This window comes from Neomonachus schauinslandi, chromosome X (genome assembly GCF_002201575.2).
Source record: "Neomonachus schauinslandi chromosome X, ASM220157v2, whole genome shotgun sequence".
Lineage (NCBI taxonomy): Eukaryota > Metazoa > Chordata > Mammalia > Carnivora > Phocidae > Neomonachus > Neomonachus schauinslandi.
Window position 1 is genome coordinate 599357 of NC_058419.1, and position 26750 is coordinate 626106.

At 38.3% G+C, this 26750-nt stretch overlaps 1 protein-coding gene and 1 pseudogene across 1 annotated transcript; one reads left to right on the plus strand and one right to left on the minus strand.

Moving 5' to 3' along the window:
- Positions 1–297: 297 nt before the first annotated feature.
- Positions 298–1832, plus strand: LOC110574398 (annotated as a pseudogene).
- Positions 1833–3045: 1213 nt separating this feature from the next.
- On the minus strand, positions 3046–25321 carry LOC123323413 (phosphatidylinositol-binding clathrin assembly protein-like). Its single transcript, XM_044911894.1, has 11 exons — positions 25243–25321; positions 22546–22688; positions 20152–20227; positions 19378–19480; positions 19151–19244; positions 18921–19032; positions 18141–18247; positions 17465–17506; positions 12782–12861; positions 5035–5206; positions 3046–3090 (listed from the first exon to the last, which is right to left on the minus strand). Exons 1-11 carry the CDS (start codon positions 25319–25321, stop codon positions 3046–3048), a joined length of 1053 nt encoding a protein of 350 aa, XP_044767829.1.
- Between the last annotated feature and the right edge of the window lie 1429 nt (positions 25322–26750).

A 26750-nucleotide genomic window follows, 5' to 3' on the forward strand; every position in this document is an offset into this window, starting at 1 on the left:
TAAATGTACATTTAAAGCCATGGTGTAGATGGAATCACCAAGGGAATGAATGTTGATAGAGTAGGTACTCAGAGATTGATCCAGAGATTGATCCTGTCCAATATTTAGTGACAGGAAAGAGGAAACTGAGAAGGAACAAAAGGCTGAGACTATGATGTCCTAGAAGTTAAGTGAAAGAAAGTATTCAAGGAGGGAGCAATCAGCTGTATCAAATGCCATTGGTAAGACATGATGTGGACTGAGGAGGGGCCATTGGTTATCATAATATGGAGGTCACTCATGACTGAGATAAGAACAATGGGGGCAGGCAGAGTCCTTACTAAAATAGGTTCAAGAGAATTCTTTGGAGGAATTTTTCAGTAAAGGGATAAAATATACTACTACATGGTAGTATTCCTATGTAGAATGCCACTGAGCCATTATAATTAATAAGCACCAATCTATATAGATCTCAAAAACATAAGTAGGAAATGATAATGATTATAATCAGTTTTTTAAAAAATCATATAAAATAATACTACTTATTTTTCCACAGTAAAGAATGGAAATGTTCTGGAAGGCCATACATAAATTCGTCACAGTCATTGTCTCTGGAGAGGTGGAGAGTGACTAGCACTAGGAGTGTGCCAAGATTATTTTGGTTTTATTTGTAAAATTTCATTAAAAATGATCTGGAAAAATGTATGACAAAATATTAACACTTAGTAATTCAGGGTGTTGAAGCATGGATGGCTATTATCTTCTGTACTTTCCTGTATTTTTAACATTTTTCCAAATTAACAGCACCAACAAGAACATGAGTGAGTTGGTGGTGAGGCTGTGTAGACTGAACTTCAGAGTTTCCATTAACTGTATTATATCACATGAAATTTATGTAAACGCATTGAAGCTATAAAAACTATAAGAACTTATAAGCTATAAGAACTGCTGATTGCAAACAGTTTTTAAGTAAGTAAAGAAAAATTTTAAATCATGAAAACATTGCCAAATCGGCAGAACAGAAATAACAGATTAAATGAGCTAGAAAAGGGTTGGATAAAAAGCCTGAAATCAGAAAAATTCCAGATATTTTGCTTGTATTAAAATTTCTCCCATTGCAAGTCTTGAACAATAAGAACAAATTCAGCTTATTAAATTTCACTTTTTTTACCTGCTTGATAAAGAAGGGAAATGATCCCAAACAAAACAAAATGAAATAACAACAAAATCCCTGCAGAAAGGGAGGAAAACCAGCAGCAAACCAGGTCTAAACTTAAGAGGTAAAACTATAAGAATCTTAGAAGAAAACATAGGGGCTCCTTGCTGCTATGGACTGTGGGCTGCCGGGGTCGGTGAAGGATCTCAAGATGGCTGGGGCAAAAACTTGCTCTAGAAACTAGTGACTGGGTAGCTTTTGGGGAGATCATACCCTGAAACCAGAAGGCCATTGCTAACACCCTGAAATCCTGGAATGAAACACTTACCTCCAGGTTGGCTACTCTCCCTGAGAAACCACCTGCTATCAACTGGGCTTACAACAAGGCCAATGTGGTGAAAGCTGGTTTGGTAGATGAGTCTTTGAGAAGCACTTTAATGCCCTGAAGTTTCTTGTGCCAGAGAATAAATACACTGTTCAGGTGGATGCTGAAGAAAAAGATGTGAACAGTTGGGCTGAGGTTTTGTCTCTCTCAAAGGCCAGGATTGAGGAATATGAACAAGAGCTGGCGAAGATGAAGAACATAATTCCATTTGATCAGATGACCACTGAGGACCTGAATGAAGTCTTCCCAGAAACCAAATTAGACAAGAAGAAGTATCCCTATTGGCCTCACAAGCCAATCGAAAATTTATAAACTTGAGTTGGGGAGAAAGCTCTGGCCCTCGTATTATAAACGCTGGACATTTAAAATAAAGAAAAAGAAGAAGAAGAAAACATAGGGGGTAAATTTCATACCACTGGATTTGGCAATGAATTCTTCAATATGACACCAAAAGTCCAGGCAACGAAAGAAAAAAAAAATAGATAAACTGGACTTCATGAATGTAAACTAAGGCTTAGTTGAATCTCTATTATGTGCATATTGATTATTCCTATTTTGGATTATCTATTAATTCTAGAACAGCTTTCTCTAAACTATTCCACTACCACACATCCCTTCTCCTCCCCATTTCTAGGGTTCCTTTCTCTATTCCCTTTATCCATCACACAAAGCCTTTGCTATATCATTTCTCAAAGGGCTGCTATTTCTTTTTCCAATGTGAGGGAAGGACATGGATGGACTACCTTCCATTTTAAATGATCTATATCATGCTTTTTTTGTTAGTGCAATCCATGAGGAATTTTACCTATATCTCTCACTCTTGATATCTTAAAAGGGTTTTTTCTTACCGTTCTATATATAGGCACTTGCTGTGAAGTCACTGGATAGCCCACTGGAGGCAATACCTTAAAGAAAAGTGTCAGTTACTATATAGTACATTTTCTACTAGTATTTAATAAGAAATGTTGTAAGATACAGAAAAAAATTCTGCTACATATTTAATTTTGAGAACAAATATATGGAACCATTTCTAGCCAGGACAATGATCTTTCCTTGAACATGACAAATTTAGGACTAGACAGACATATAAACCAATGAAATAGAAGAAGGAGCACAGAAAAAACCCTCACATATCTAGTCAATTGATTTCTGACAAGGGTGCCAAGACCATTCAATGGAAAAAGGACAGTCTTCGACAGATGATACAGGGACAACTGGATAGTCACATGCAAAACAATAAAGTTGGACCTTTACCTCACAGTATATACAAAAATTAACTCAAAATTGATCAAAGACCTAAACTTAAGAGTGAAAACTGGAAGAATCTTAGAAGAAAACATAGGCGGTAACTTTCATACCATTGGATTTGGCAGTGAATTCTTAAATATGACACCAAAAGTCCAGGCAACAAAAGCAAAAAGTAGATAAATTGGACTTCATGAAATCTCTAAAAATTTTGTGTATTTAAGGACACAATCACGGGAGTAAAAAGACAACCCACAGAATGGGAGAAAATATTTCCTAATCATCTATCTGATAGGGGATTAATATCCAAAATGTATAAGAACATCTACAATTTAACAACAACAAAACAAATAACCAAATTCAAAAATGGCCAAAGGTTTTGAATAGACATTTCTCCAAAGAAAATACACAAAAGGTAAAAAATCACATGAAAAGATGCTCAACGTCCCTAAACATTAGGGAAATGAAAATGAAAATCACAATGAGATATTAATTCACACCCATTAGCAGTGGCTATAATAATTTTTTTTAATCCAGGAAACAAGTGTTGGTGAGTGTGTTCAGAAGCTGGAACCCTCATGCATTGCTGGTAGAAATACAAAGTGCTTTAGCCACTGGAGTAAATGGTATGACAATTCCTAAAAAAATTAACCATAGAATTACGATATGATCCAGCAATTCTACCTCCAGGTATATACCCGAAGAATTGAAAGCAGAAACTCAAACAGATATTTGTACACCAGTGTTCATAGCAGCATTATTCACAATAACCAAAAGATGGAAACAACCCAAATGTCCATCAGTGGATGCATGGATTAAAAAATGTTGTAAATATATACAATGGAAAATTATTTCGGCTTAAAAAAGAATGAAATTCTGAGGCTACAACATGGATGAATCTTGAAGACATTACACTAAGTGAAATAAGCCAGACACAAGAGGACAAATAATGTATGAATGCACTTATAATGAGGTACCTATAATAGTCAAATTGATAGAGACAGAAAATAGAAAAGTAAACATCAGCAAGTAGAGTACGGAAAACACCAGAATTAAAAGTACCACTGAACTGGAAGTGAATTTATCCTTTTTCCCTTCCATTATCCTCCACAATGGACTGAAAGCAGCCTGAAACCTGGAAGAGATCACTATTGTACAGATGAGAGAAAATTCCAGAAGTCTAGCTCTGACCTGAGTAGCTCTAAAGAGAACTTCTAAAGCTCAGAGAGAGTCAGAAAGTCCCCCAGTGTTTTTCCTTTTTCCTCCTTTTTCTCTATTCTATCACACCCCAGCTCCCAGTGCTATCAGGGCAACAAAGGTGGCCAATATTCCAAGGAGAGAAGTTTTCTTCTCCATTAGGTGGAGCTGTGGCTCCATGAGCGGAGGGACAAATATATATATATATATATATATATATACATATATATATTTTTTTTTTTTTTTAATTCTCTCTGTCCTACCGCCACTTGGAACGCTGACTTGTCTCAATCACAGAAGTGAGTAGGGTTTGGGACCAGAGGAAAATACTGGAGAGAAAGCAGAGAGAGAAAAACACAGGGAAGCTGTTTGTGAACTCCTGCGCTCATGGTGCCCCTCCCTCCACCTGTGCAGGGGTAGGTTTGATTTTCTTTTAATTAAGTTTTTATTTAAATTCCAGTATAGTTAACACAGAGTGTAATATTAGTTTCAGGTGTACAATATAGTGATTCAACACTTACATACAACACCCGCTGCTCGTCACAACAACTGCACTCCTTCATCCCCATCCCCTAGCTCACCCATCCCCCCGCCCACCTCCCCTCTGGTAACCATCAGTGTCTTCTCCATAGTTAAGAGTCTGTTTCTTGGTTTGCCTCCCTCTTTTCTTCCTTTTGCTCAATTTGTTTTGTTTCTTAAATTCCACATATGCGTGAAATCATAGGGTATTTGTCTTTCTCTGACTGACTTAGTTCACTTAGCATACTAGCTCTATCCTTGTCATTGCAAATGGCAAGATCTCATTCTTTTTTGTGGCTGAGTAATATTCGTGTGTGTGTGTGTGTGTGTGTGTGTGTGTGTGTGTGTGTGTATACACACCAAATCTACCAAATCTTTTCTTTCCTCAGACCTTAGAGTAGGGTTCAGTGTAGGGCTGGATAATTTATTGGGGACCCATATTTCAACTTTCAATCTATTAGCAACTCCTGTCAGTTCTCTCTCTCAAATCTCTTTCTTTTGATCTACGGCTACCATTCTAGCATTCTAGGTAATAATACCTAATAAACATTACCATGTGGGGAACAGGAGGAATAGAAATATGTTTCCAGAGCGTTGATGTGCAGGTGTAGGTATTCAACTGCCACTTCATTCCACCAGGAATTTCCATCTCTGAAGGCTGAGGCCACTTCATGTCAGATCTAAGATGGGATTTATAAATCAGCCCATTTTGGAGAATGACAAATCTACGATTTAAACATAAAGTCAGGATACAGCCCTTGAGACAATGTTCATGCTTCTCAACAGGTAAGAGATAATAGGACGGAATCACAAAACAACGCCAAAAAAAAGACCATTGGCTGTTTTTGTATAGGAAATTAAGTTATCATTTCAAAACTAAAAGTTTCTACTGGGTTTTGCTAGATAATGCCAAGTTTAAATTCCCCACTAATGAAGTTTGAGAGTTAATAGAAAGAATTCAGTAGTAGCAGTTTCCCATAAATAAAGTGACTTGAGTGAATATATTTTATTCTAAACTATCTTAATAGTGTATCTGGAGAAAAAAACTGTTGCATAAAGTATTTTTAGTGTATTTTAGTCTCGCCTACACCTGTGGTCATGTCAGCCCTCTTAATCTTCATGTTGTTATACTTTTACACTCTTTTCTGCTTAGTCAGAGGATCTTCTTTTATTGGACTTTACAAAGAAATAAGTTTTGCGTTTATTTGTTTTTGTTTGCAATTTTATTAATTTGAGCTTTTATCTTTATAAATTTTATCTAATTTGTTTTTTTACAATTTTACATAGATTTCTTAAGATAAAAACTAAATTCTTATTAATTTCTCTTTTTTACAATGAAGAAATTTTCCTCTGAGTTTACCTTTTGATAGTTATCAAACTATGTATTTCCTCTTTGGCAAAGGTTAAACTTATAAATAGTTAAGATTTTCATGCCCAATTTTTTATTAACAAGTTCTGATTTCATTAGATTATGACAGAATGTAGCCTGTAAAATTCTTTAGTTTTTTGTCATGTTTTTCTTTTTGGTTGCTTTGAAGAAAATAAACATTGTGTGTGTATGTGTGCGTGCACACACTCAGGATTATTATTTATTATTTTCTTTTCTCAAGTTCTTCCTGTATTTCTAATAATTTTTACCTTATATATTTAAATTTGTGTATACATAAAACAGTGTCTCCATAATAAGTGTCTTTTATCATTGTATGATATCCTTCCTTATTCTGTTTAGTGATTTTAAACTTACATTCCACAGTGTTTATTGTTAATATTATCACTTCTGCCTTCCTTTGGTTTCAATTTGCCTGCTTTTTGGAGTTTTTTTTGGCTGAAAATGTAGGGATTCACACACTGAAGTAACATTGATTATCTTAAGATGCTGAGGAGCTCCAACTGGTGGTTTTATTGTCTTTGTTTAACAAAATAAAAAATAAGTATTATTCATTTAATACAGTATATATAATAAAGTAAGAAAAGAACCAAAAGTACAAAAAATTTGAGAAATGCCAATATTTAAAACATGCTTAGAAAAAGAAGATCCTTCAGATGAACCATAAAGGGATTGTCAGAGGGGTAGAAGGAGAACCATGCAATACATAATACATTGCACTTTAACCAAGAACTTCACCTATAAAAACTGGGATAGAATATAAAGAGTAAATTCTCTACTTTAATTTTTGAAGGAAAAAAAATTCACATATTATAGAGTTTTGTAACAAATGATTCCTATATCGAATTCTAAAATAATTATTTTCTAGTTGTTATTCTCATGAGTCTCTTCCTCTAACGTGTATGTGTTATCGGCTGTCCTTTTTAAATAATAAAAACTTACTTGTTGACTGGGCTTTCTCCAAGGTTAAGATCTGTTTCATAAAACAAACAAATTTTACATTAATTTTGTATGCTTTTTCTTAAAATGCATTTAAAAATATATATATATCTGGATTATTGATTTAAAAATAGATGCTTACTTCCTACAAGGCTAGCAAGTGAGCCATCCAGATTGTTCGCTATGGTTTTTCCACATTGCTGTCTGGCTCCAACAGGTTTGTGGGCTTGTGAAGGTAATGTTGGTTATAATATATCATATAGGGAAGATAATCTGAAAATAAGAGACAGAATTAGATGAAAAACTAAACCAAATTTATATCAATAATGATATATATGTACCTCCCATTACAAACTAACAGCACATCAAGTTCTTAGGTTAATGAGTTTAAATAAAGTCATGTAAAATTATTCATTAAATACATTTTAATTGAGGATTCGTTAGACACCGTACTAGGTGCTAAAGATACACCAGTGAAGAAAAAAAAGATAAAAATCCCTGCCTTCTTGTAGCTTACATTCCACTGGAGACAGAAAATAATCAATACAAATGAAGTATATGTTAGATTGTGGTAAGTGCCGAGGGAAAAATAACAGAGAAAGAAGTATGATATGTTGGTGGGGGAGGGAGTATGTAAATTTAGATAGGAAAGGCTCACTGAGAAGAGGACTTTTTTTTTTTTTTTAAAGATTTTATTTATTTGACGGAGAGAGACACAGCGAGAGAGGAAACACAAGCAGGGGGAGTGGGAGAGGGAGAAGCAGGCTTTCCGCTGAGCAGGGAGCCCGACGCGGGGCTCAATCCCAGAACCCTGGGATCATGACCTGAGCCGAAGGCAGACGCTTAACGACTGAGCCACCCAGGCGCTCCGAGAAGAGGACTTTTAAGTAAAGACCTAAAGTATGTGAAAAGTGAACCATGTGGACCCAGCAGAAGGAACAACATGAGCAAAGGCCCTCAGGAAGGAGTATATTTGAAGAATAGTGAAGAGGCCAATGTGTCTGGAGTCAGAGTAATCAAAGGAGTCAGAAAGGCAATTGAGGGCCTTGTAAAGAATTGTAAGGACTTTGCATTTTACTCTGAGGCCACCATCTTAGGCCAACTTCCCTGAGATGGGGAAGCCACTAGAGGGATTTGAACAGAGGAGAGACATGATCCATCTGACTTATATTTTAATCGGATGATTAAAGAATGGACTGTAGAGGGCAAGGGAAGAAGCTAAGAAGTGATGGTAACTTGAACTAGGGTGGTAGCACTGAAGATAGTGAGAAGTGGTCAACTGTAAAATCAGCAGGTTTGGGATGGAATATCAGAAGCTTAGTTTTAGACATATTGAGTTGTAGAACCCTATTAGATAATTCAAGTGAAACCACTGGATAGACACTTGGATATATAATTCTGGAGTCCAAGAGAAATGTCTGTAACTAGAGATACTAATTTGGGAGTCCTTATCATGTAAACAGTATTTAAGGCCTTGAGTCTGGATGAGGTCATCTAGGCAATGAAAAAGTATACATAAAGAGGAGAAATGAGGGAAAATCAGTATAAAAAAAAAAAGTCTAAAAAAGAGCCAAGAGTCGCATAAGAAGAAAACCAATAGGCAAACTGAAGAAAGTGTATGAAGGAAGTGGGAGGATGAACTAGGGGGCCTAATAAGAGGAAGACCAAGTAATCACCATCAGATCTTGCAACATGGAGGTGACTGGTGACTTTGACAAGAGTCATATAGTGGCGTGGAGGATAAAAATAGTGCTTAACATAGCTTATGAGGAAACAAGGGAAATTTTAACATACCTTTCTTAGTAACTCTATGAACAAGCAGGCAAAATAATGAAGATACAGAGGATTTGAACAACACAATTAACAACCTCAACCTAATGGACATACACAGAACACTGTATCCAGCAATTACAGGATACAGTTTTCCAGTGCACATAAAACTTCTACCAAAAAAAAATGATTATATGCTGGGCCATGAAGCAAGTATCAACAGATTCCAAAGGACTGAAATTATAAAGAAGGTTCTTTGACACAGTGCAAGTAAGCTAGAATTCGGTAGCAAAAAAGATCATTAGAAGATCCCATTTATCCAATAGACACATGAAAAGATGCTCAACATCACTCAGCATCAGGAAAATACAAATCAAAACTACAATGACATACCACCTCACATCTGTCAGAATGGCTAAAATCAACACCACAGGAAACAACAGGTGTTGGCAAAGATGTGGAGAAAAAGGAACCTTCTTGCAGTGTTGGTGGGAATGCAAACTGGTGCAGCCACTGTAGAAAACAATATGCAGGGTCCTCAAAAAGTTAAAAATAGGACTAGCTTATTTTCCAGTAATCTCACTACTGGGTATTTACCCACAAAATACAAAAACACTAATGTAAACAGATATGTGCATCCCTACATTATAGCAGCATTATTGACTATAGCCAAATTATGGAAATGGTCCAAGTGTCCACTGATAAATGAATGGACGAACAAGATGTGGTATATATACACAATGAAATATTACTCAACCATCAAAAAGAATGAAATCTTGCCATTTGCAATGACGTGGATGGAGCTAGAGGGTATTACGCTAAGCGAAATGAGTCAGTCAGAGAAAGACAAATACCGTATGATTTCACTCACATGTGGAATTTAAGAAACAAAACAAACGATCACGGGGCGGGGGAAGAGAGAGACAAAACAGACTCTTAACTATGGAGAACACACTGATGGTCAGCAGAGGGGAGGTGTGTGGGGGGATGGGTGAACTTGTCCTGAGGAGCCCCAGGTGTTGTATGAAAGTGTTGAATCACTATATTGTACACTTGGAACTAATATAACACTGCATGTTCACTATACTGGAATTAAAATAAAAAATAAGATTAAAATATCCCCATTTCCCATATACATGAAATTTTAAAATGCATTTCTAAGTAACACATGGGTCAAGCCCTGTTCTAAGCACTCTAGAAGTATTGATTCATTTATCCTGACAGCAACCTTATGAGGATCAGGAAGCTGAGGCACAGAGAGGTTAAGTGGTCTGCCCAAAGTCACACCATCCATGAATGGTAGAGTGAAAATTGAACCCAAGCACTCCGGTTTCATGGCAGGTACTTTTAAATCAGTGATTTAAGAGAAAACGTGCTTTCAGCTGATCATAGGATTGTCAACAGAATTGGTTCAAGCAATGAGGGTAAAGGCAAGCCATAGGGCTTTATAACAGAATGGTAGTAGCTCCCCATTCCCCCTGTACTTGGTTTGGAACTCACACTTACAACAGACTGAAGCCACAGCTTGTCAAATACTATATTTACCCTTCTTGTAATATCTGTTGTAAGCACTAATGGTTCCCAAACCACGGGAACTCAGAAAAGCAGTCATTCTTTTGGAAACAAATCAAACGTGCCACTTTTGCTATAGTAGGATTTTACTCAAAGGACTTATGTTCCTCAAAATTTTGGTCAAACTCACCCATTGAAAATGCAGAAGTTGTGTCCATTGAGAGTATATGTACAAAAGAAAAGTAAAAACATTTAAAATAGATACAGTTTAAGTCTTCAAGTTAAATTAAGAACAAACTTTAATTCAAACAATATAAACTCTATGGTAATATAACATTATTACATGAATTTGTGTCTAGAGGATCAAGTGACATCACTGAAACGCAATCACCCATTAAAGAACAGAATATGACTGATTATGAGCTGTCATGTGCCAGGAAATGTATAACAACCAGCTCTCCAAGAAAAACAAAAGGCCTGTCTTACAGTGTTTGTCCATTTCTGTGGTGTAAATACTTTCATCATGGCCAATTTCAAGTTACCAATGTGACATCAACCAGCTTGCAAAATTCCTGAAAATTCAGCACACTACTGAAGTATGAGGCAAACTAAAGAGGTTACAAAAGACTTCCATGTTAAGCATAACAAAGTATCACACCGTATTTCTGTATGTGTTTCTTTGTTAAATTTATCTTTTAATTAGTAATTATTTACAAGTACAAAAATCAAAAGTTACAAAATGGTATAGTGAGGACTCTCCCACCCATCCCTTTACATGAACCACCACGTTCTTCGTGGAGGCAGTACATTTTATTCATTTTTTGTATATCTTTCCAGAAGTACTCTTTAAGAAATTATACAAATGTATATATTCTTTTTTCTGTTTTTAAAAATGAAGATGGGAGCATACTATACTTTGTTTCACACCTTGCTTATTTTCCATTTAACAATATATCTTAGAGATCATTCCATTTCAGTACATAAAAACAAGCCCCTTATTGATAGTCATTTTGCTATCACAACATTGTTAACGGATATCCCCGTTCATATATCATTTCACAACCCTGAATGTATACATTAGATAAATTCTACAAATGAAATCACTAGGTCCAAGACTGCTTCAGGAAGAGGCAACAGACACAGTAGGTGGTTAAGCAGTGGAAGAATTAAAGACTCTAATTCTGCTTTCAGTGATTACTGATATAATCATATAATCGAGTTATGTTACCTGCAAACCAAGCTCTGCTTGCTGAAGCTTTCATAACTGGATTATTTGGGATAGAGGGGGTCAATGCATGCTGGAGACTTAAAAGATTACAAGAAAAATGAGACACACTGGAGAATAAATAGAATCACATATATCCTACCCAGCTGAGCCTACATTTCCTCAATTCAACCATTTATCCATCCATTATTCCAACCATCCAACTTTGTACCAACTATACATCTATCTATGATAAAGAAAAGAAACAGTCAACAGACTTGTTGTCTAATAGGACATGAATATAAGTCAATTGTAATCAATATAACCTAAACAGTGGAATGAATGAATAATACATGAGCCTTATAGAAATTCTGAACAATACTGAAAAGTAAAAAAAAAAAAGAAAAGAAAAGAAAATTGAAATCAACCATAATTTTTCCACTCAGAAATAACTCACATGAACATTTTGAAGTGATATACCTCAAAATTTGTATTATTTAATTTGTATATATACTTTTTTAAATTTTATTTTATTATGTTATGTTAATCACCATACATTACATCATTAGTTTTTGATGTAGTGTTCCATGATTCATTGTTTGCATATAACACCCAGTGCTCCATTCAGTACGTGTCCTCCTTAAAACCCATTACCAGGCTAACCCATCCCCCCACCCCCCTCCCCTCTAGAACCCTCAGTTTGTTTCTCAGAGTCCATAGTCTCTCATGGCTTGTCTCCACCTCCGATTTCCTCCCCTTCATTTTTCCCTTCCTACTATCTTCTTCTTCTTTTTTTTTAACGTATAATGTATTATTTGTTTCAGAGGTAAAGGTCTGTGATTATCAGTCTTACACAATTCACAGCGCTCACCATAGCACATTACCTCCCCAATGTCCATCACCCAGCCACCCCATCCCTCCCTAGAGGGTATTATGCTAAGTGAAATAAGTCAATCAGAGAAAGACATGTATCATATGACCTCACTGATATGAGGAATTCTTAATCTCAGGAAACAAACTGAGGGTTGCTGGAGTGGGGGGGGGTGTATATATATATATATATTCTTATATAGAGGAGTGTATATATGTATGTGCATATACATGTGTATAGACACAGATCTTGAATGTTACTATGCACACTGTTTTGTGGATAAATATTAAATAATCGTCTACAACAGTTATTCTCACTAGAGGAGCCTCTAAGAGAAGAAATCAAATTCTTCAAAAGAGGGTTTATTCCAGTCCCAACTTCTGACTTTGAGAATCATTCAACATAATAAAAGATGTTTCCTTGGGAAGCATATCACCCCTGTGGAGAGTATGGGATCCCAGAAAAGACTGAAAACCTCTCTTCCATATTATCATTTAAAATGTGTTCCAGCATGTTCAAAGCCTATTATTTACTTAGTCACTTTCATATTGTTAAAAATAGGGAAATTATTTAGAGAGAAACAAAAGTAATCTAAATTAAGACATTTATTATCTTACCTGTAAGGAAGCAAACTGTCATTGTTCTCTTCCAAAGAAGCTAAATGCTGTTTTAGTGCTTCAAGTAAACTGTGGGGTGCCTGAAGATAAAGTTATTGTGAGAGACATATTTTCTGAAAGTTCTTAGCAAATTCATACTCTCTTACATCATAAAAAGGTTCTGAACAAAAATGAAGACACCTATGAATGAACAACCACAGTTGACCTTCAAACAACGTGGGAGTTAGGGGCACACACCCTTGTGCAGTTGACTCCCCCAAAACTTAGCCACGGATAGCTTACTATTGACTGGGAAGCTTTACCAATAACATAAACAGTCTATTAACACAGATTTTATATGTTATATGTATTATGTGCTGTATTCTCACAACAATACTTAACTTTTTCTTCATTTTTTCACTATTTATAGCCTACACAGTTCATCTGTGAGTTTTTTCAAATTGTCGCAAATCTCCAAAAAACTTTCCAATATATTTATAGAAAAAAGCTCCACATATAAGTGGACCTGCATAGTTCAAACCCATGTTGTTCAAGGGTCAACTGCAATTGCTACAAACAAATTCATTATGAAAAGCAGCATCTTGATTTCAAATCAGATTTTCAAACTGTGCTTTTGTGTACATTTTTTTAAAAATGGCCAAAGCACTGCTAAAACATCTATCTCTTTTGGACTTGAAATCATTATTTTTGACTCCTTCACAAGGAAGGGCAACAAACACATGGGCCTGAAAACAGAGGGGCCTACCTAGCACTCAGTGAGAATGACACAGCCAAGCAGATACCTGCTCAGAGGGCGTTGGAGCCAAATGTGGGGACCAGGAGAAGACCTGTCCAGGAATGCCTCTTCACAATGTGGGCACCCTGAGTACAGAAGACTTAGAGAATCTGTCCCTTGACAAAGCCCACAGGCACCTCAACAGTGGAAAGACCAGGACATCTGCAGCCTCGGGTGAACCTCAAAGCCTCAAGCATACAAGATGGGCAAGAAGGGGCAATGGGACACCCAAAAATGATCAGGGGGACTGCCAGTTTCATTAGGGCAGACACACGGTTGCCAAAGGGATAGAGTATACTGGTTCATTCATTCAGTCATTCAATAAATATATAACAAAATAACTACCAAAGAATAACTAAAATAACAAAATAACAACAGTTATCAGGAAATTTGAACAATGTTTGCTGGAAAGAATCCTTTTCATCCGAGTTGTTTTCAGACAATTCACTGACAGCTATAAATCTGTGGCCATGCTGCTGCCCAAGGTTAGCAGACGTGATTAGCAGAACACTGCTTAGGACTACCGGAAACTTAAAACGCACCAAGGCGCTTTACAATGGAAGCATAGATATGAATCTGTAAGACCTCTTCTGTGAGGCACGCAGTTACCCTCCACCCACCAAAACCACAGAAACACTGTGGTGAAGTGAGGAGAATGCATCCAGGTATACATTAGGGTGGAACCATCTGGTAGGTCTTTTGAGCTCTGACGAGGGATGTGGCCCAGAGACGTATGTCTGAATATGCTGGTGTACAATAAAGATGCATCAGATGGCAGACGGAGCAGACCTTGCCACCAGAGTTTCTGGGAGTCCCATCGAGCACAAACAGCACAGAATGGTGGAACAGGGAGGGACAGACACAGACACATGAGACAGTCACTCACAGGAGGAGGCTCTGTGAGCCCCAGACCATGTCGAAATCAAGGTAGAAAGGGTTAGCTGGAGAAACGGGGGAGATTTCCTTTTAAGAAAACACAAGGGTTTGGGCGAGCCTTAAAATGGTGAGCCTGCACCGAACAGTTCAGCATCCATTCATATAGTAAAGACTGATGGAACCTACAGCATGTCACTCCATTCCAGGGTTCCCAGGGCACCCAAGAAAGCACATCATGGGAGCAGCTCTGCCAACCCTATGCCATGACAAATGACTTTCTGTACTGACTGAGGGCCAGGGGCTGGCGTACTGATAAGGAAGCGCTCCCAGTAAAAGGAGTTGATTTACGGAGGAAGGAATGAAGCTCTACAAGAAAGTTTAGCAACAAAGAGCTTCGCCTGTCTTCCACAGCCTCTCCCATAGCCATCTACTTTGTTTTTGATTCAGGGATCCTGGGAACCAGAATTGAGGTAAGGAGGAGAGAGGGTGGCCCAGTGGGAAATGTGGTCCCCCATCCTGGGACTCCTTCTGTCTGATATTCCCCTTGAAGCTCTGACCACAGGCACTGAGCAGTGAAGGAGGCCAAGGCCAAGGTGCCAAGTCCAGCTCAGTTAATGCTTGCCTGTGCCCTCATGATGGCCAAACTGCAGTTCTCAGCAAAGGAACCCTTCCCACCTCTACCACCTACCTGAAGAAACTGAGGTTAATGTGGAGAAAATTCAGAGAGAGGGCTACATTTTGGGAGTTATCTAGGCATGCTTCTGTAGTCTTTTTCAGGAACTCAGGAGCGGGGACTGTGTCTCATTCATTATAGCTCCTTCCTCCTGAAGGGGTCAAGCATGTGTTTGTGAATGACTGTTGATTGATATCCACCAGTTGAGGTGCCTTTGGGCAATGAAATCCCATGTTCTCCCCTAGTCACCCAGACATTCTCACTTTTTCTGTGTTCTGGTTGTCTGCTTTCTCATTCAGGAAGCTGTGAATTACTTCATCCAACAGTGGGGTTCAATGTCTGTGCACAAGTCCCCTTTGTACTTGCGCTGTGTATATGTTAGAAAACACATTTCTTTAAAGATGTATGGGAAGACATCAGACAGAAAGTCCCTCCTTCTCTGCCGCCAAACCTAACATTTATTTGCATCTACAACCATCCTATCCTTGCCTCCTCCATCCTCTTACTGCTACTCCTTACTCCTCCTCCTCCATCCTCTTACTGCTACTTACTCTTCTTACTGCCACCGCTACATCCACAGTGTTCTGGATCCAATGTCCTATAATTCCTGAGGGGACCTCGATCTACTACCCCTGTCTCCCCCTACTTCTTCACCCTCTCTCTCTTCATATGACTGCCACCTGTCTGAGTACTTCACCTTCCTCCAGTCCCAACCAAGGCAGGCCTGCCACACCAAGGTCAGGGTTGGGCTTTGAAGCCCTGACTTACGGGATGGGGAGAGCTGGGGGACGGCCATGAAAGTCCTGAGTCTCTGGGCTATGCTGCAACTTAACTGTAGTTAGAGGCCTAGAGGCCAGGAGTGGGTGGGGGAAAATCCTGATGGGGCATGTAACCTGTGGGGTGGAGATCTCTGTATCTTAAATAGTCTCCACCTACCCTCCAGGCAAAATAGTAAACAAAAACACAATCACCTTCCAGGAGGATGCAGAAATTGGTGCCAATCTTAAAGATAAAAAGGATGCAGGGGTGATGTCCCCATCATATCTCCATGTAATTCACCATTATGGCCCCAAAACCAGTCAGGCCCTGGAGAATGAGAAACTACAGCATAATCAATCAAGTAGTAATCCAACTGTAGCCACGTGCCAGGTACAACAGTTTCTCCGGTACAGGTAGATTAATGTAGTCTCAGATGCACGGTATGCATGAATGTTCTGCTTTCCATTGCTATCAAAAGTGTAAATCACAAAGAGCTTGTAGGCATGGACTGGACAACTGTATACACTTACGGTTTTGACCCAGAGTGTGTTAACTCTTTCAACATTCTGTCATACTATGATCAGAAGAAGTCTAGATCATCTGGTTATCCCTCAGAAAATCACACTGATCCACTTATATCCATGATGTCATGCTAACTGGATCAGATGAGCAGGAAGTGGCCAGTATAATAGAGACCCAGAAAGCTACATGTGTTCCAGAAGGTAGGAGCTAAATCCTACAAAGATTCAGGGGCCTTCTATTTTGGTAACATTTTTAAGGTTCCAGTGGCCAGGGATTTACCAGGAAATTCTATCCAAAATAGAAGATAATGTAGTGCATCTTGGACCTCTCACCATCAAAAAGGAAACACAACACCTGTTAGGCCTCTTTGAGTTCTGGAGACAGCATGTTCCCGCCCCAGGGAAAATAATGCTTTGGCCCATATCCCAGATGACCTAAAAGCCTGCCACATTAGTTTGGGGCCCAGAGCAGGAAAGGACTGCTCAAGCCCAATGGCACGTGTGGGACAGAGCACAAGCGAGTCCAAAAGGCACGTCAGGCTGCCTGAGCAGGTTGCCAGACCTTCGTTTCCACCACCCCTCTACCTCATATCCCACCCACTGCCACGTGAGAGATTCCTGATGAGCGGCTTCTAGGGAAGGAAAAAGCCTGAGTTCATTTGATTCGCACAACACTGCTATGAGAAAGACAACAGTATTACACCCATTTTGCAGCTGCATAAGTGAGCCGTGGAGAATGGAAATGAGTTGCTTGAGAGCCCAAATATTCTGCTGTTGCCACTGATCAGTTCTGTCCATTTAAAAAGCAGAGTCTAGTTGTTCTACTACGAGTCACCTTTTAGCACTCAGCAGGGACTGGCCTCTTTTATAAAAGCAACAGCTCAAAGACCTGTTCAGAAAACACATGTCTATGTATCTACATATGTATGTATGTGTGTATGTTAGTCATGAGGAAATGAAAATACATATGTATATTTATGGCAAAGGATGGAGTCTCATATGATATATTATGAATATAATAAATACATATACATAACAACAACAAAACTCATTTAAACACATAGGAAAGATACACTGACCTGTGTAAGATATGGAATGTTGTTCTGGTCAATTCCAACTTGCTGAATTCACAAACGAGGAGGGAAAGTACACATTACAACAGGGAGTGGCAACAAAGAAAAGTAACTGTGAGATCAATGTGCACACAAAAGAGAAAATACCTAGTTGATCAAGAAAAACATGTCAAGCTAAGGTAGGCCTTATACACTCAAACTTATAGTCACCCTAAGGATAAACCTATGGAAAAAAAAAAAAAAAAAGACCTGCCAGATATTGAATCTTTGCTGTTCTGGAAAGAGCTAAGCTACATTTTGGATATTATACAAATGTGTTCTAATTTGTCAAGTACTCAGAAGTCAGCTGTTATACAGATTGTTGTTCTCCTGTGAGTAATACGTTGTGTTTTGTTTTTGTTGTCTTGTGTTTGCTTTGCTTTGGTTTTCAGAAGTTCAACTGCTTCTGAGTGTCAGGGGAAATGTGTGGGTCACCTCATGTGTTTCCTTCTTCAACTGATCACAGACCTATTGTCCACTGCCTGAAAAGACAATATGTCATATGAGCTGTTTCTGGCAGAAGGATAAGCTTGGCAACAGTTATCTTCATGGCTACAAACAAAAATCCTTAAACTGCTTAATTTTAGTGTATAGTTTCACTGTTTTGTAAAGAAAAGCCTTGGATAGAAATAGATTTCCACACCTCTGCAACTTTCAGGAACTGTACCAGTTTGGATGTTCTTTCGAGGAACTTGATGTAAATATCCAAACTTTCCTTGCATTCGTTTTTCCTCATATCAAAATATTTGTCTAAAAATAAAAAAAAAATTACCATGAAGGAGCCAGGATCTATTTTAAGCTGAATCTATATATCATTTTAACTTGTTCAGAACAATTATAGCTTTAATCCAGTTATAGTCTGTCTTAGCAAGCAACGACACTATTCAATCCATATAATCAACAGATTTTTATGAAGTACCATATGCTAAACACTGATGCTGGGAAGATATCTAGAATTTAATAGCATACACAGATAGTTTAGTTTAGTTTAATCTCTACAACTTCCAGTCTGTAATCTTATTTACTAACATCAAGCTCTGAAGCTTTTTGAGGGAATGAGCTGTGTTTCCTACTCTTTTATAACTCTACAAATGTACTAGATACTCCTTCAGTGTAAGAAAAATCATGGAAGCTTGGAGAACACTTCCTGCAAAATGAATCATTCATGAAGGCTAAATTAGGACAGAAATTTCCCAGAAATATCAATTAGCACTTATACAAAAACTATACAGTTCTGTGGCTAATTAGTCAAGGAATTTTTATCCAAAAAAGCAATATGATATCTCATTATTTTAAAATATGTTTGACCTTAAAAGATCTTCTATTTGGAATCTAAAATAAATGTAGTCTACGTTAGTCTAAACATAGAGGTAAAAGGTTTTTACCAGTTTATTTTTTAAGCAATGTTTATTCTTTAGCCTACCTAGCAAATTAAGGATCCCCTCATTATAGGCTGCAAAGAGGCGAAGAGAATCCTTAAAGAGGAGCATGAAAGCAGCATGTATTATACCATTCGTTAGTTCATCAGGATTTGCCTGGAAATTAAATAAAAGAGTAATCAATTACCACCACAGTTTAAAACAATTCCTTCTCCACTTACTGCTAAACAACGTCATTTACCAGTATGTTTAACAGGATTCATAAAGCTCTTACGTTAAAATTAAGAAGAGCATCAAACTGAGTTTGAATAACTGGAAGAGTGTTTAGCAGCTGTTTTGTATCCATAGTTCTCATCATACCATCCATCCTATAAAAGAGAAAAGAGACTCATGATATCAGTAATTAAGAGTTTAAGAAGCACTGTGTTTTTGGTCAACGACATATCGGAGGACTTACGTATTTCAGTATTTCTTGCTTACAAACTAATGATATTTACTGACCCTCTCTTGGTTTTGGTGATGTCAGATGCGATCAGTCTATATGCGAGTGACTTCTCATTCAAGTACCTGCTATATCGTCTGATGAAGGTTGACATAGCATAGCCTAAAAATGAAATACTTCATTATTTTCAATTTATTTTTTATTTTTTAAATTATTTTTAATTAACATATAATGTCTTATTGGTTTCAGGGGTACCAGTCTGTGATTCATCAGTCTTACACAATTCACAGCGCTCACCATAGCACATACCCTCCCCAGTGTCCATCACCCAGCCGCCCCGTCCCTCCCACCCCCCACCTCTCCAGCAACCCTCAGATCGTTTCCTGAGATTAAGAGTCTCTTACAATTTAACCAATACTAACCATTTACAATATATGTCAATAAATGCACAGACTTATCATTTCACATCCACCCATATACCTCAACAAATCTTTGAAGCACAAAAGCTAGAATGGACCTTACTAATTATCTAGTCCAATATTCCTCACACTTTCTGCTAAAGATTATTTCTTAATTCCTCAAAGCCTTGAAATCACCTCATGATGTAGTGTTGATGGTGACATTCCTGAATAGAGGAAATAATTGAACTTTATCAGTTTCTTTCACATCTCCACAGAAACTATTGTAAATTCTTAACATTTTCCTGAAACTCCCCATTCCACTGTCACCATCCCTTCTCAAACCTCCCATGTTTTGAAAACCAGGCATGGTTTTCAAAACAGAGCTTTTCCCTCCTTGCCACATGGACTATTTCCATCAAAGAATCATCTTACCTTCCATGACACTTTTATCCAGGAAGTTGTGTAAAGTGAACAAAGAGTTTCTAGATGCAAGATGTTGGATAAAACGCTGTCAAATGTGCCAAATTATAAAATTAGCTTCTGTCCACAAATAGAGCTCTTTAATGAGTTTATCATTGTGAATACATATTTAACATAATTCTATCATATAGCTTCTAGCTATTTCAGGAGCATTGATTAAGGTGAGCGTGATCATATCCTGGGTTACCCAACATAAGAATATGCACCGTTGTCAATTCTCCTCTGTCTATATACCTCCCAGAGAAAAAAGGGGTTAAACATTAAAGCTCGTGGGAATATACAGTCTTTGCCCCCAGGACTTTCTATCTAGCCATTCCCCCCTTTTTTATTTTGAGAAGTTTTAATTAATTACAGAACTATTTCAATAGTGAACCTTAAACTATTTAATAATTTAATTTGCAGAAAATTTTAAAATAATTTGATACATCTGGGTGCCACACTACCCAGAAATGATAACAGCTAACTTTTTAACATAACTGCTTCAAGTCTATTTTTAAAATAAGAAGAATAAAGTTTTATAGACAAAGTTGAAAGTGCCCTTTGCCCATCCCCAAGTTCCATTTCCTTTTCTTCCCCTGGAGGTAACTGCTATCATAATTTTAATCTTTATAGTCTATTTTCTTTATAGTTTCAGATATATTTGTTTCATGGACAAATATTAAGTATTTTTAAATTTACATAAACAATATTATATCTGAATGTCATTCTGCAACTTACTTCCTCTATTAGCATTGTTTTTGAGATCTAGCCTCATTGGTATTCATCCCATGTAATGTTATATGGTACTTCATTGTATATATGCACTTCGTTTTAGCTATCTGTTCTGTACTGATAGAAATTTAGGTGATTTCTACTTTTTAATTATTATAAATATGCTATAAGATGTGGATGTCCTGGGTCACTGGGCTTGGCATTTTCAATTTTACTAAACATGTCTCAATGATCTCCTCTCCCCAGTCATAAATTCCAGCAACTAATATTTTACATGTCATCCACAGGGTATGTGAATTCTCATTTCCTCAAGGCCTTCCCAACTCTTGATACTGTCATGCATTTTAAATTTTATCTGAGCACATTCTCAGATGGTTATCAGCAATTCTGGTTTCCTTTTCTATGAATTCTCTGTTCATTTGTCTTGTGCATTATTCCACTATACTGCTTTTTTTCTTACTGGTCATGTATCCTGAACATTAATCTTTTTTCTGTAATATATATGTTGGAAATTATCTTATTCCAACTTTATGGTGTCTCCCCTACTCAAATGTTATAAGCATATTCTCCTACATTTTCTTCAATTTTAAAATTTAGGTTTTTGCATTTATAGATGTTTCATTCATGGGGAACTTATTTTTGTATACTGGGGTAAGATTAAGATCTCATTCTATTTTTTCCAAAGGATGTTATTTCTACCAAAAGGCTTTATTTTATTGTATTGTATTTAAATTCTAGTTAGTTAACATCACTTATATATGACACCCAGTGCTCATCACAACAAGAGCCCTCCTTAATACCCATCACCCATCCAGCCCCCCCATTCACCTCCTTCCATCAACCCTCAGTTTGTTCTCTACCTTTAAGAATCTCTTATGGCTTGTTTTCCTCTCTCTCTCTTTTTTCCCCCTTCCCCTATGTTCATCTGTTTTGTTTCTTAAATTCCACATATGAGTGAAATCATATTGTCTTTGTCTTTCTCTGACTTATTTCACTTAGTATAATACACTCTAGGTCCATCCATGTCGTTGCAAATGGCAACATTTCATTCTCCAAAAGGCTTTATCTTAAATTCTATACTTTCCCCCACATTTTTTGTGCCACCAAGTTCCCATATAAATACATAGTTCTACTTTTTATCAATACCATACTGTATAATTAGTTGCTTTATAGTACGTTTCAAAATCCAGTCAATTTCTAAATCCTAATTTTTTAATGCAAAGCTTACTGAGACAAAATGTTAAAGGAGAATAAGTAATTTGATGTTAAAGAACATTTCAGTTCTGTAAAATACAAAGAGTGTATGTGGGGAGAGGTGGACAGGTGATGATGTAATCCACTCAGGCACCTGGTTTCTCCTGGTAAAGTAAAGCAATACATCTTTGAGGGTTTTCTCTCTTTGGTCTAAAGAATCTAAAGAATTGAGAGAAATGTCCACTCTATTACCCTCCAATAAAGATTGCAAAGATATACTCCTAAGTAAAAATGCAAAAATCAGCCTTTTGGTACCTATTGCTATTCACTTCCCCCACTTGTCACAAAGTAAAGGATAACAAGCCTTGACAAACCAAGAATATTTTGCGATCATGAACTGACAGTGCTTTGACTGACCACGTGAATACCCGGCGTGCTCACCTCATTTCCATGCACCATAAGGTGATGTACAGTAACCAGGGCTTTGAACACTACCACCCAGCTGCTGCTCCTGGTTTTCTCAGAAAGAATATCAGCCAGATGTTGAACACTCATATTTGTTCCATTTATGTACTGTATTAGGTCTGAATTAGAGACAGTGACAAGTATTAAAACACAGACTGAGAAATAATTTTCAAACCCAAAATTGGTAACTTTAACTTAAATACAGAGCAGTCAAATGTCAGAAATGACAAAGGGAATAATCCAAAACATTTTCTTCATTACTGGTATTACAATTTGTACGGATATATGTTACATTACAGTTAATGCCCATCTACGCTATTGTCCTGGGTACTTGATGGGGGTAGGAACTGTGTCCACTTTGGTCACCAGGTGTCCCCAAGACCCAGCGCAATAGCTGGCATACAACGAGTTATGGTAAATAGTTGTTGAATGAATGAATAGGACTCAAGAAGCTAACATACACAATGCCATGCAGGTTGTTAAGTGGCAGGGCTGGTATTTGAAATCAGACTTGTTTGACCAAGATATTAACCATTATGTCACACTGCCTCCTGAAAGAAAAGTGTCATTACATGAGGTTCAGTCAGGAGCTTTCCTTGTAGTGTTACCCCATGTCTGACCCTTTTGATTGCATCCTTCAACCTTTTGGTGCTTCTTCTCCTTTTTTAAAAAAAATTTTAAGTAAACTCTACCCCCAACGTGGGGCTCAAACTCACGACCCCAAGATCAAGAGTCACATGCTCTGCCAACTGAGCCAGCCAAGTGCCCCTATTGCTTGTTCTTCTTGAGTCCACTTTCATATAGCCTTATACCTGGTTTACTTTTTTTAAAAGATTTTATTTATTTATTTGATAGAGAGAGAGACAGCGAGAGAGGGAACATGAGCGGGGGAGTGAGAGAGGGAGAAGCAGGCTTCCCGCGGAGCAGGGAGCCCGATGCGGGGCTCGGTCCCAGGACCCTGGGATCACGACCTGAGCCGAAGGCAGACGCTTAACGACTGAGCCACCCAGGCACCCCAGAAACAATAGAAACTTAAATGTAAAAAAAAAAAAAAATCATTATGAAAATATTTTATTTATTATTTATTTATTTATTTTTAAAGATTTATTTAGTCATTTGACAGAGAGAGAGACACAGCAAGAGAGGGAACACAAGCAGAGGGAGCGGGAGAGGGAGAAGCAGGCTTCTTGCTGAGCAGGGAGCCCGATGCGGGGCTCGATCGCAGGACCCTGGGATCACGACCTGAGCCGAAGGCAGATGCTTAACGACTGAGCCACCCAGGCACCCCTATACCTGATTTACTAAAACAGCTTCCCAACTGCCTGCTTAGGGTTATAACCATCCATCAATTTACTTCATACCACCCCTCAAAAGCTAACTTTCATAATTTCATTTGTCCATTCAACAACATGCAATGATTCCCTACTGTTTATCACTTCAAAATCCTCTGTGGTTTCAAAACTGTCCGTAAACTGGGGCGCCTGGGTGGCTTAGTTGGTGAAGTGTTTGCCTTCAGTTCAGGTCATGATCACAGGGTCCTGAGATTGAGTTCCGTGTCGAGCTCCCTGCTCCACAGGGAGCCTGCTTCTCCCTCTCCGTCTGCTGTTCCCCCTGCTTGTGCTCTCTCTCTGTCAAATAAATAAATAAAATCTTAAAAAAAAAACTGTAAGCTATCATTATAAAACAACTTCATCCCTAGCACTTATTAATTAGCATGTTCACATGCGTAGCACCAGGATACGTACTGAGGAGGATGCTTAGCAAATATGCTAGTGGAGCAATAGGTGACCTTAACCTAGATCCATTTATTCAAGTATATATACTACATTCCAGTGGCTATGCCATGGTTAAGGCTATGAAGAATGAGCTTCTCTCATGTTTTTTCTCTCAGTCAGGTTCATTCCTCTTTCTGGTAAGTTTCCTCTGCAAGCTTTTTGTTTCCACTTTCCCACTATTTATTTCAGCCTTTGGACTGAACCTTTGGGAATCATGGTACTGACTCAAGTGCCCCCTTTGGTTCCATGCACCTCTCACATAGCTAACTATTGTTCATCTTTTAGGGCTTGAGAAGCCAATTTTGGCACATACTAAATCAATACTAAAATGGAGAGTTTTTAAGCAAAATAGCAAAATAAGGAGGTGATCATAAGAGTGAGTTGGCTGTGATGTTTTCCAAAGCAGTGGAATTAATGTATATTGCCAAAAGTACATATTGTTGATGAAGTCAGTGCTTGATGTGAACTCAAACAATAGGGGGCAAGGCTAGCCTGAGAGTCTATTCTGTCTTTGAGCATTCTAAAGCCTATTCATTGACCTTAGGTTAGGACTGCTTATGGGATGATCTGCTCTATAGACTTTTCCTTCCTTTATCTCACAAGTCTTGCTGAATGTAGTGATTTATAAGGGGGTTCGGGTGGACTTTGGAATTAGGCCCTTTTCAGAAGGCTGGGTCGTTATTCCACCACTTCGTGTGTCCTAAGTTATTGGAGTAACTTATAAATAGTTCAGAGTTTGGACTTAAAAAGGCCAGTGGTTCTCTTCCAGGTCACTCCAAGATGACTGGGGGTAAGAATTCAATCTCCCCTCAATGCTCCTGCAAGAAAATGACGGTTGGGGGAGGGGAGCGGGGGCCCGACATTAGAGGCACCTAGGCCTCACGAGCTGTCTACTCACCCGCCAGATGTTTCGCCTCGGGTTCTGTGGGCTCATCGGTGGTCGCCCTGTGGGCAGCCTTGGACGCAGACGACCCCATGTGTGCGTCGCAGACTGTCAGCCACGAGGGTGATGGCTCGGGAGTCTGGTCCCTCCTCTTCCGGACCAGCGGACTGAGCAAGGATAGCTCCGCAGGCAACAGGTGGCGCTCCGGCGGTGACGGAATAAAGGCCTGCCCTGCAGCCAGCCTTCGCTAGGCAACCTTTATCCTCTTGCTGCCTGACGCAGACCTGCAGCATTATGAGGTGGGATTTAAAGCAGCGAGGCAGGGCGCCTGGGTGGCTCAGTCGGTTGGGCGACTACCTTCGGCTCAGGTCATGATCCCGGAGTCCCGGGATCGAGTCCCGCATCGGGCTCCCTGCTCGGCAGGGGGTCTGCTTCTCCCTCTGCCCTCTTCCCTCTTGTGCTGTTTTTCTCCCTCTCTCTCAAATAAATAAATAAAATCTTTAACAAAAATGTAAATAGCAGATATATAGCTGGATGAAATTTCAAAAATTGAACCATAGCTATATAACTGAAACTGATCAAGAAAGAGAATGTCACCAGTGTCCTGAAAGTCTTTTGCACATCCTCAAATAGTAACATCTCACAAAGGGTAACCAATATCTTGGCTTCTGACACCATAGTTTAGCTGTGCTTTTTTTTTTTTTAAACTTAATATAAATGGAATCATCAATATTCTCTGTTTTGTATGTCCTCTTTTGTTGAAAATTAAGGTGGTGAAATTCGTTCCTTTTACTGGGTGTTGCTTTAGTTTCTTCATATTGCATATTCAACGTTGCATATGATCATCTTGGATGAATGTTGCCAGATTTCATAGGTATGTTGGCCCCTATCTTTTATATAAGTTAGTTTTTTAACATTGCATATGATCACCTTGGATGAATACACCGTCATGTTTGCCCCCATTCTACTTCTGCGTGTTAAGAAAAGTTTGGGCTCTTATGAACAGTATTGGTGTGAATAACCTTATAAGGCTCCTGCTCTCATGGCAGAGATGACCTTAATAAAAAAATCCCATTCCCTAGTTCAGAGAAACCAGGAAACTTCTGTCACACTCTGGGTTCTGATTAGGGATGAGTGGGAATATGCCCTGAAAATTTAAGTATGGGCCTGCACTCATATAAGTTTAAATTATTTTCATCTGGAGAAAACCAAGCCGAGAAATAAATATAAAAAATTATTCAGAACCCTTTATTCCCTCGGGGTAACTGGCAGAAGCATATAAAAAACTACTCTGGAGGAACAGGTCCACAATCCAAATCACACAGGATTCCTACAGATAAAGTCCCAATGAAAACAAGGCTCACAATAAAAAATGACAAAAAGTACAAGAAACAATTCATTTACCATGAATAAGAATCACTGTTATAGGGGCGCCTGGGTGGCTCAGTTGGTTAAGCGACTGCCTTCGGCTCAGGTCATGATCCTGGAGTCCCGGGATCGAGTCCCGCATTGGGCTCCTTGCT

Coding starts and splice junctions, on each gene's coding strand:
- LOC123323413 (XM_044911894.1), bottom strand. CDS start 25,321: ATGGGGTCGTCTGCGTCCAAGGCTGCCCACAGGGCGACCACCGATGAG. Junction 19,481..20,151: donor GGATAAAAGTGTCATGGAAG/GTAAGATGATTC, acceptor TTTCATTTTTAG/GCTATGCTATGTCAACCTTC. Junction 17,507..18,140: donor AGTTCCTGAAAGTTGCAGAG/GTGTGGAAATCT, acceptor TTGTGAATTCAG/CAAGTTGGAATTGACCAGAA.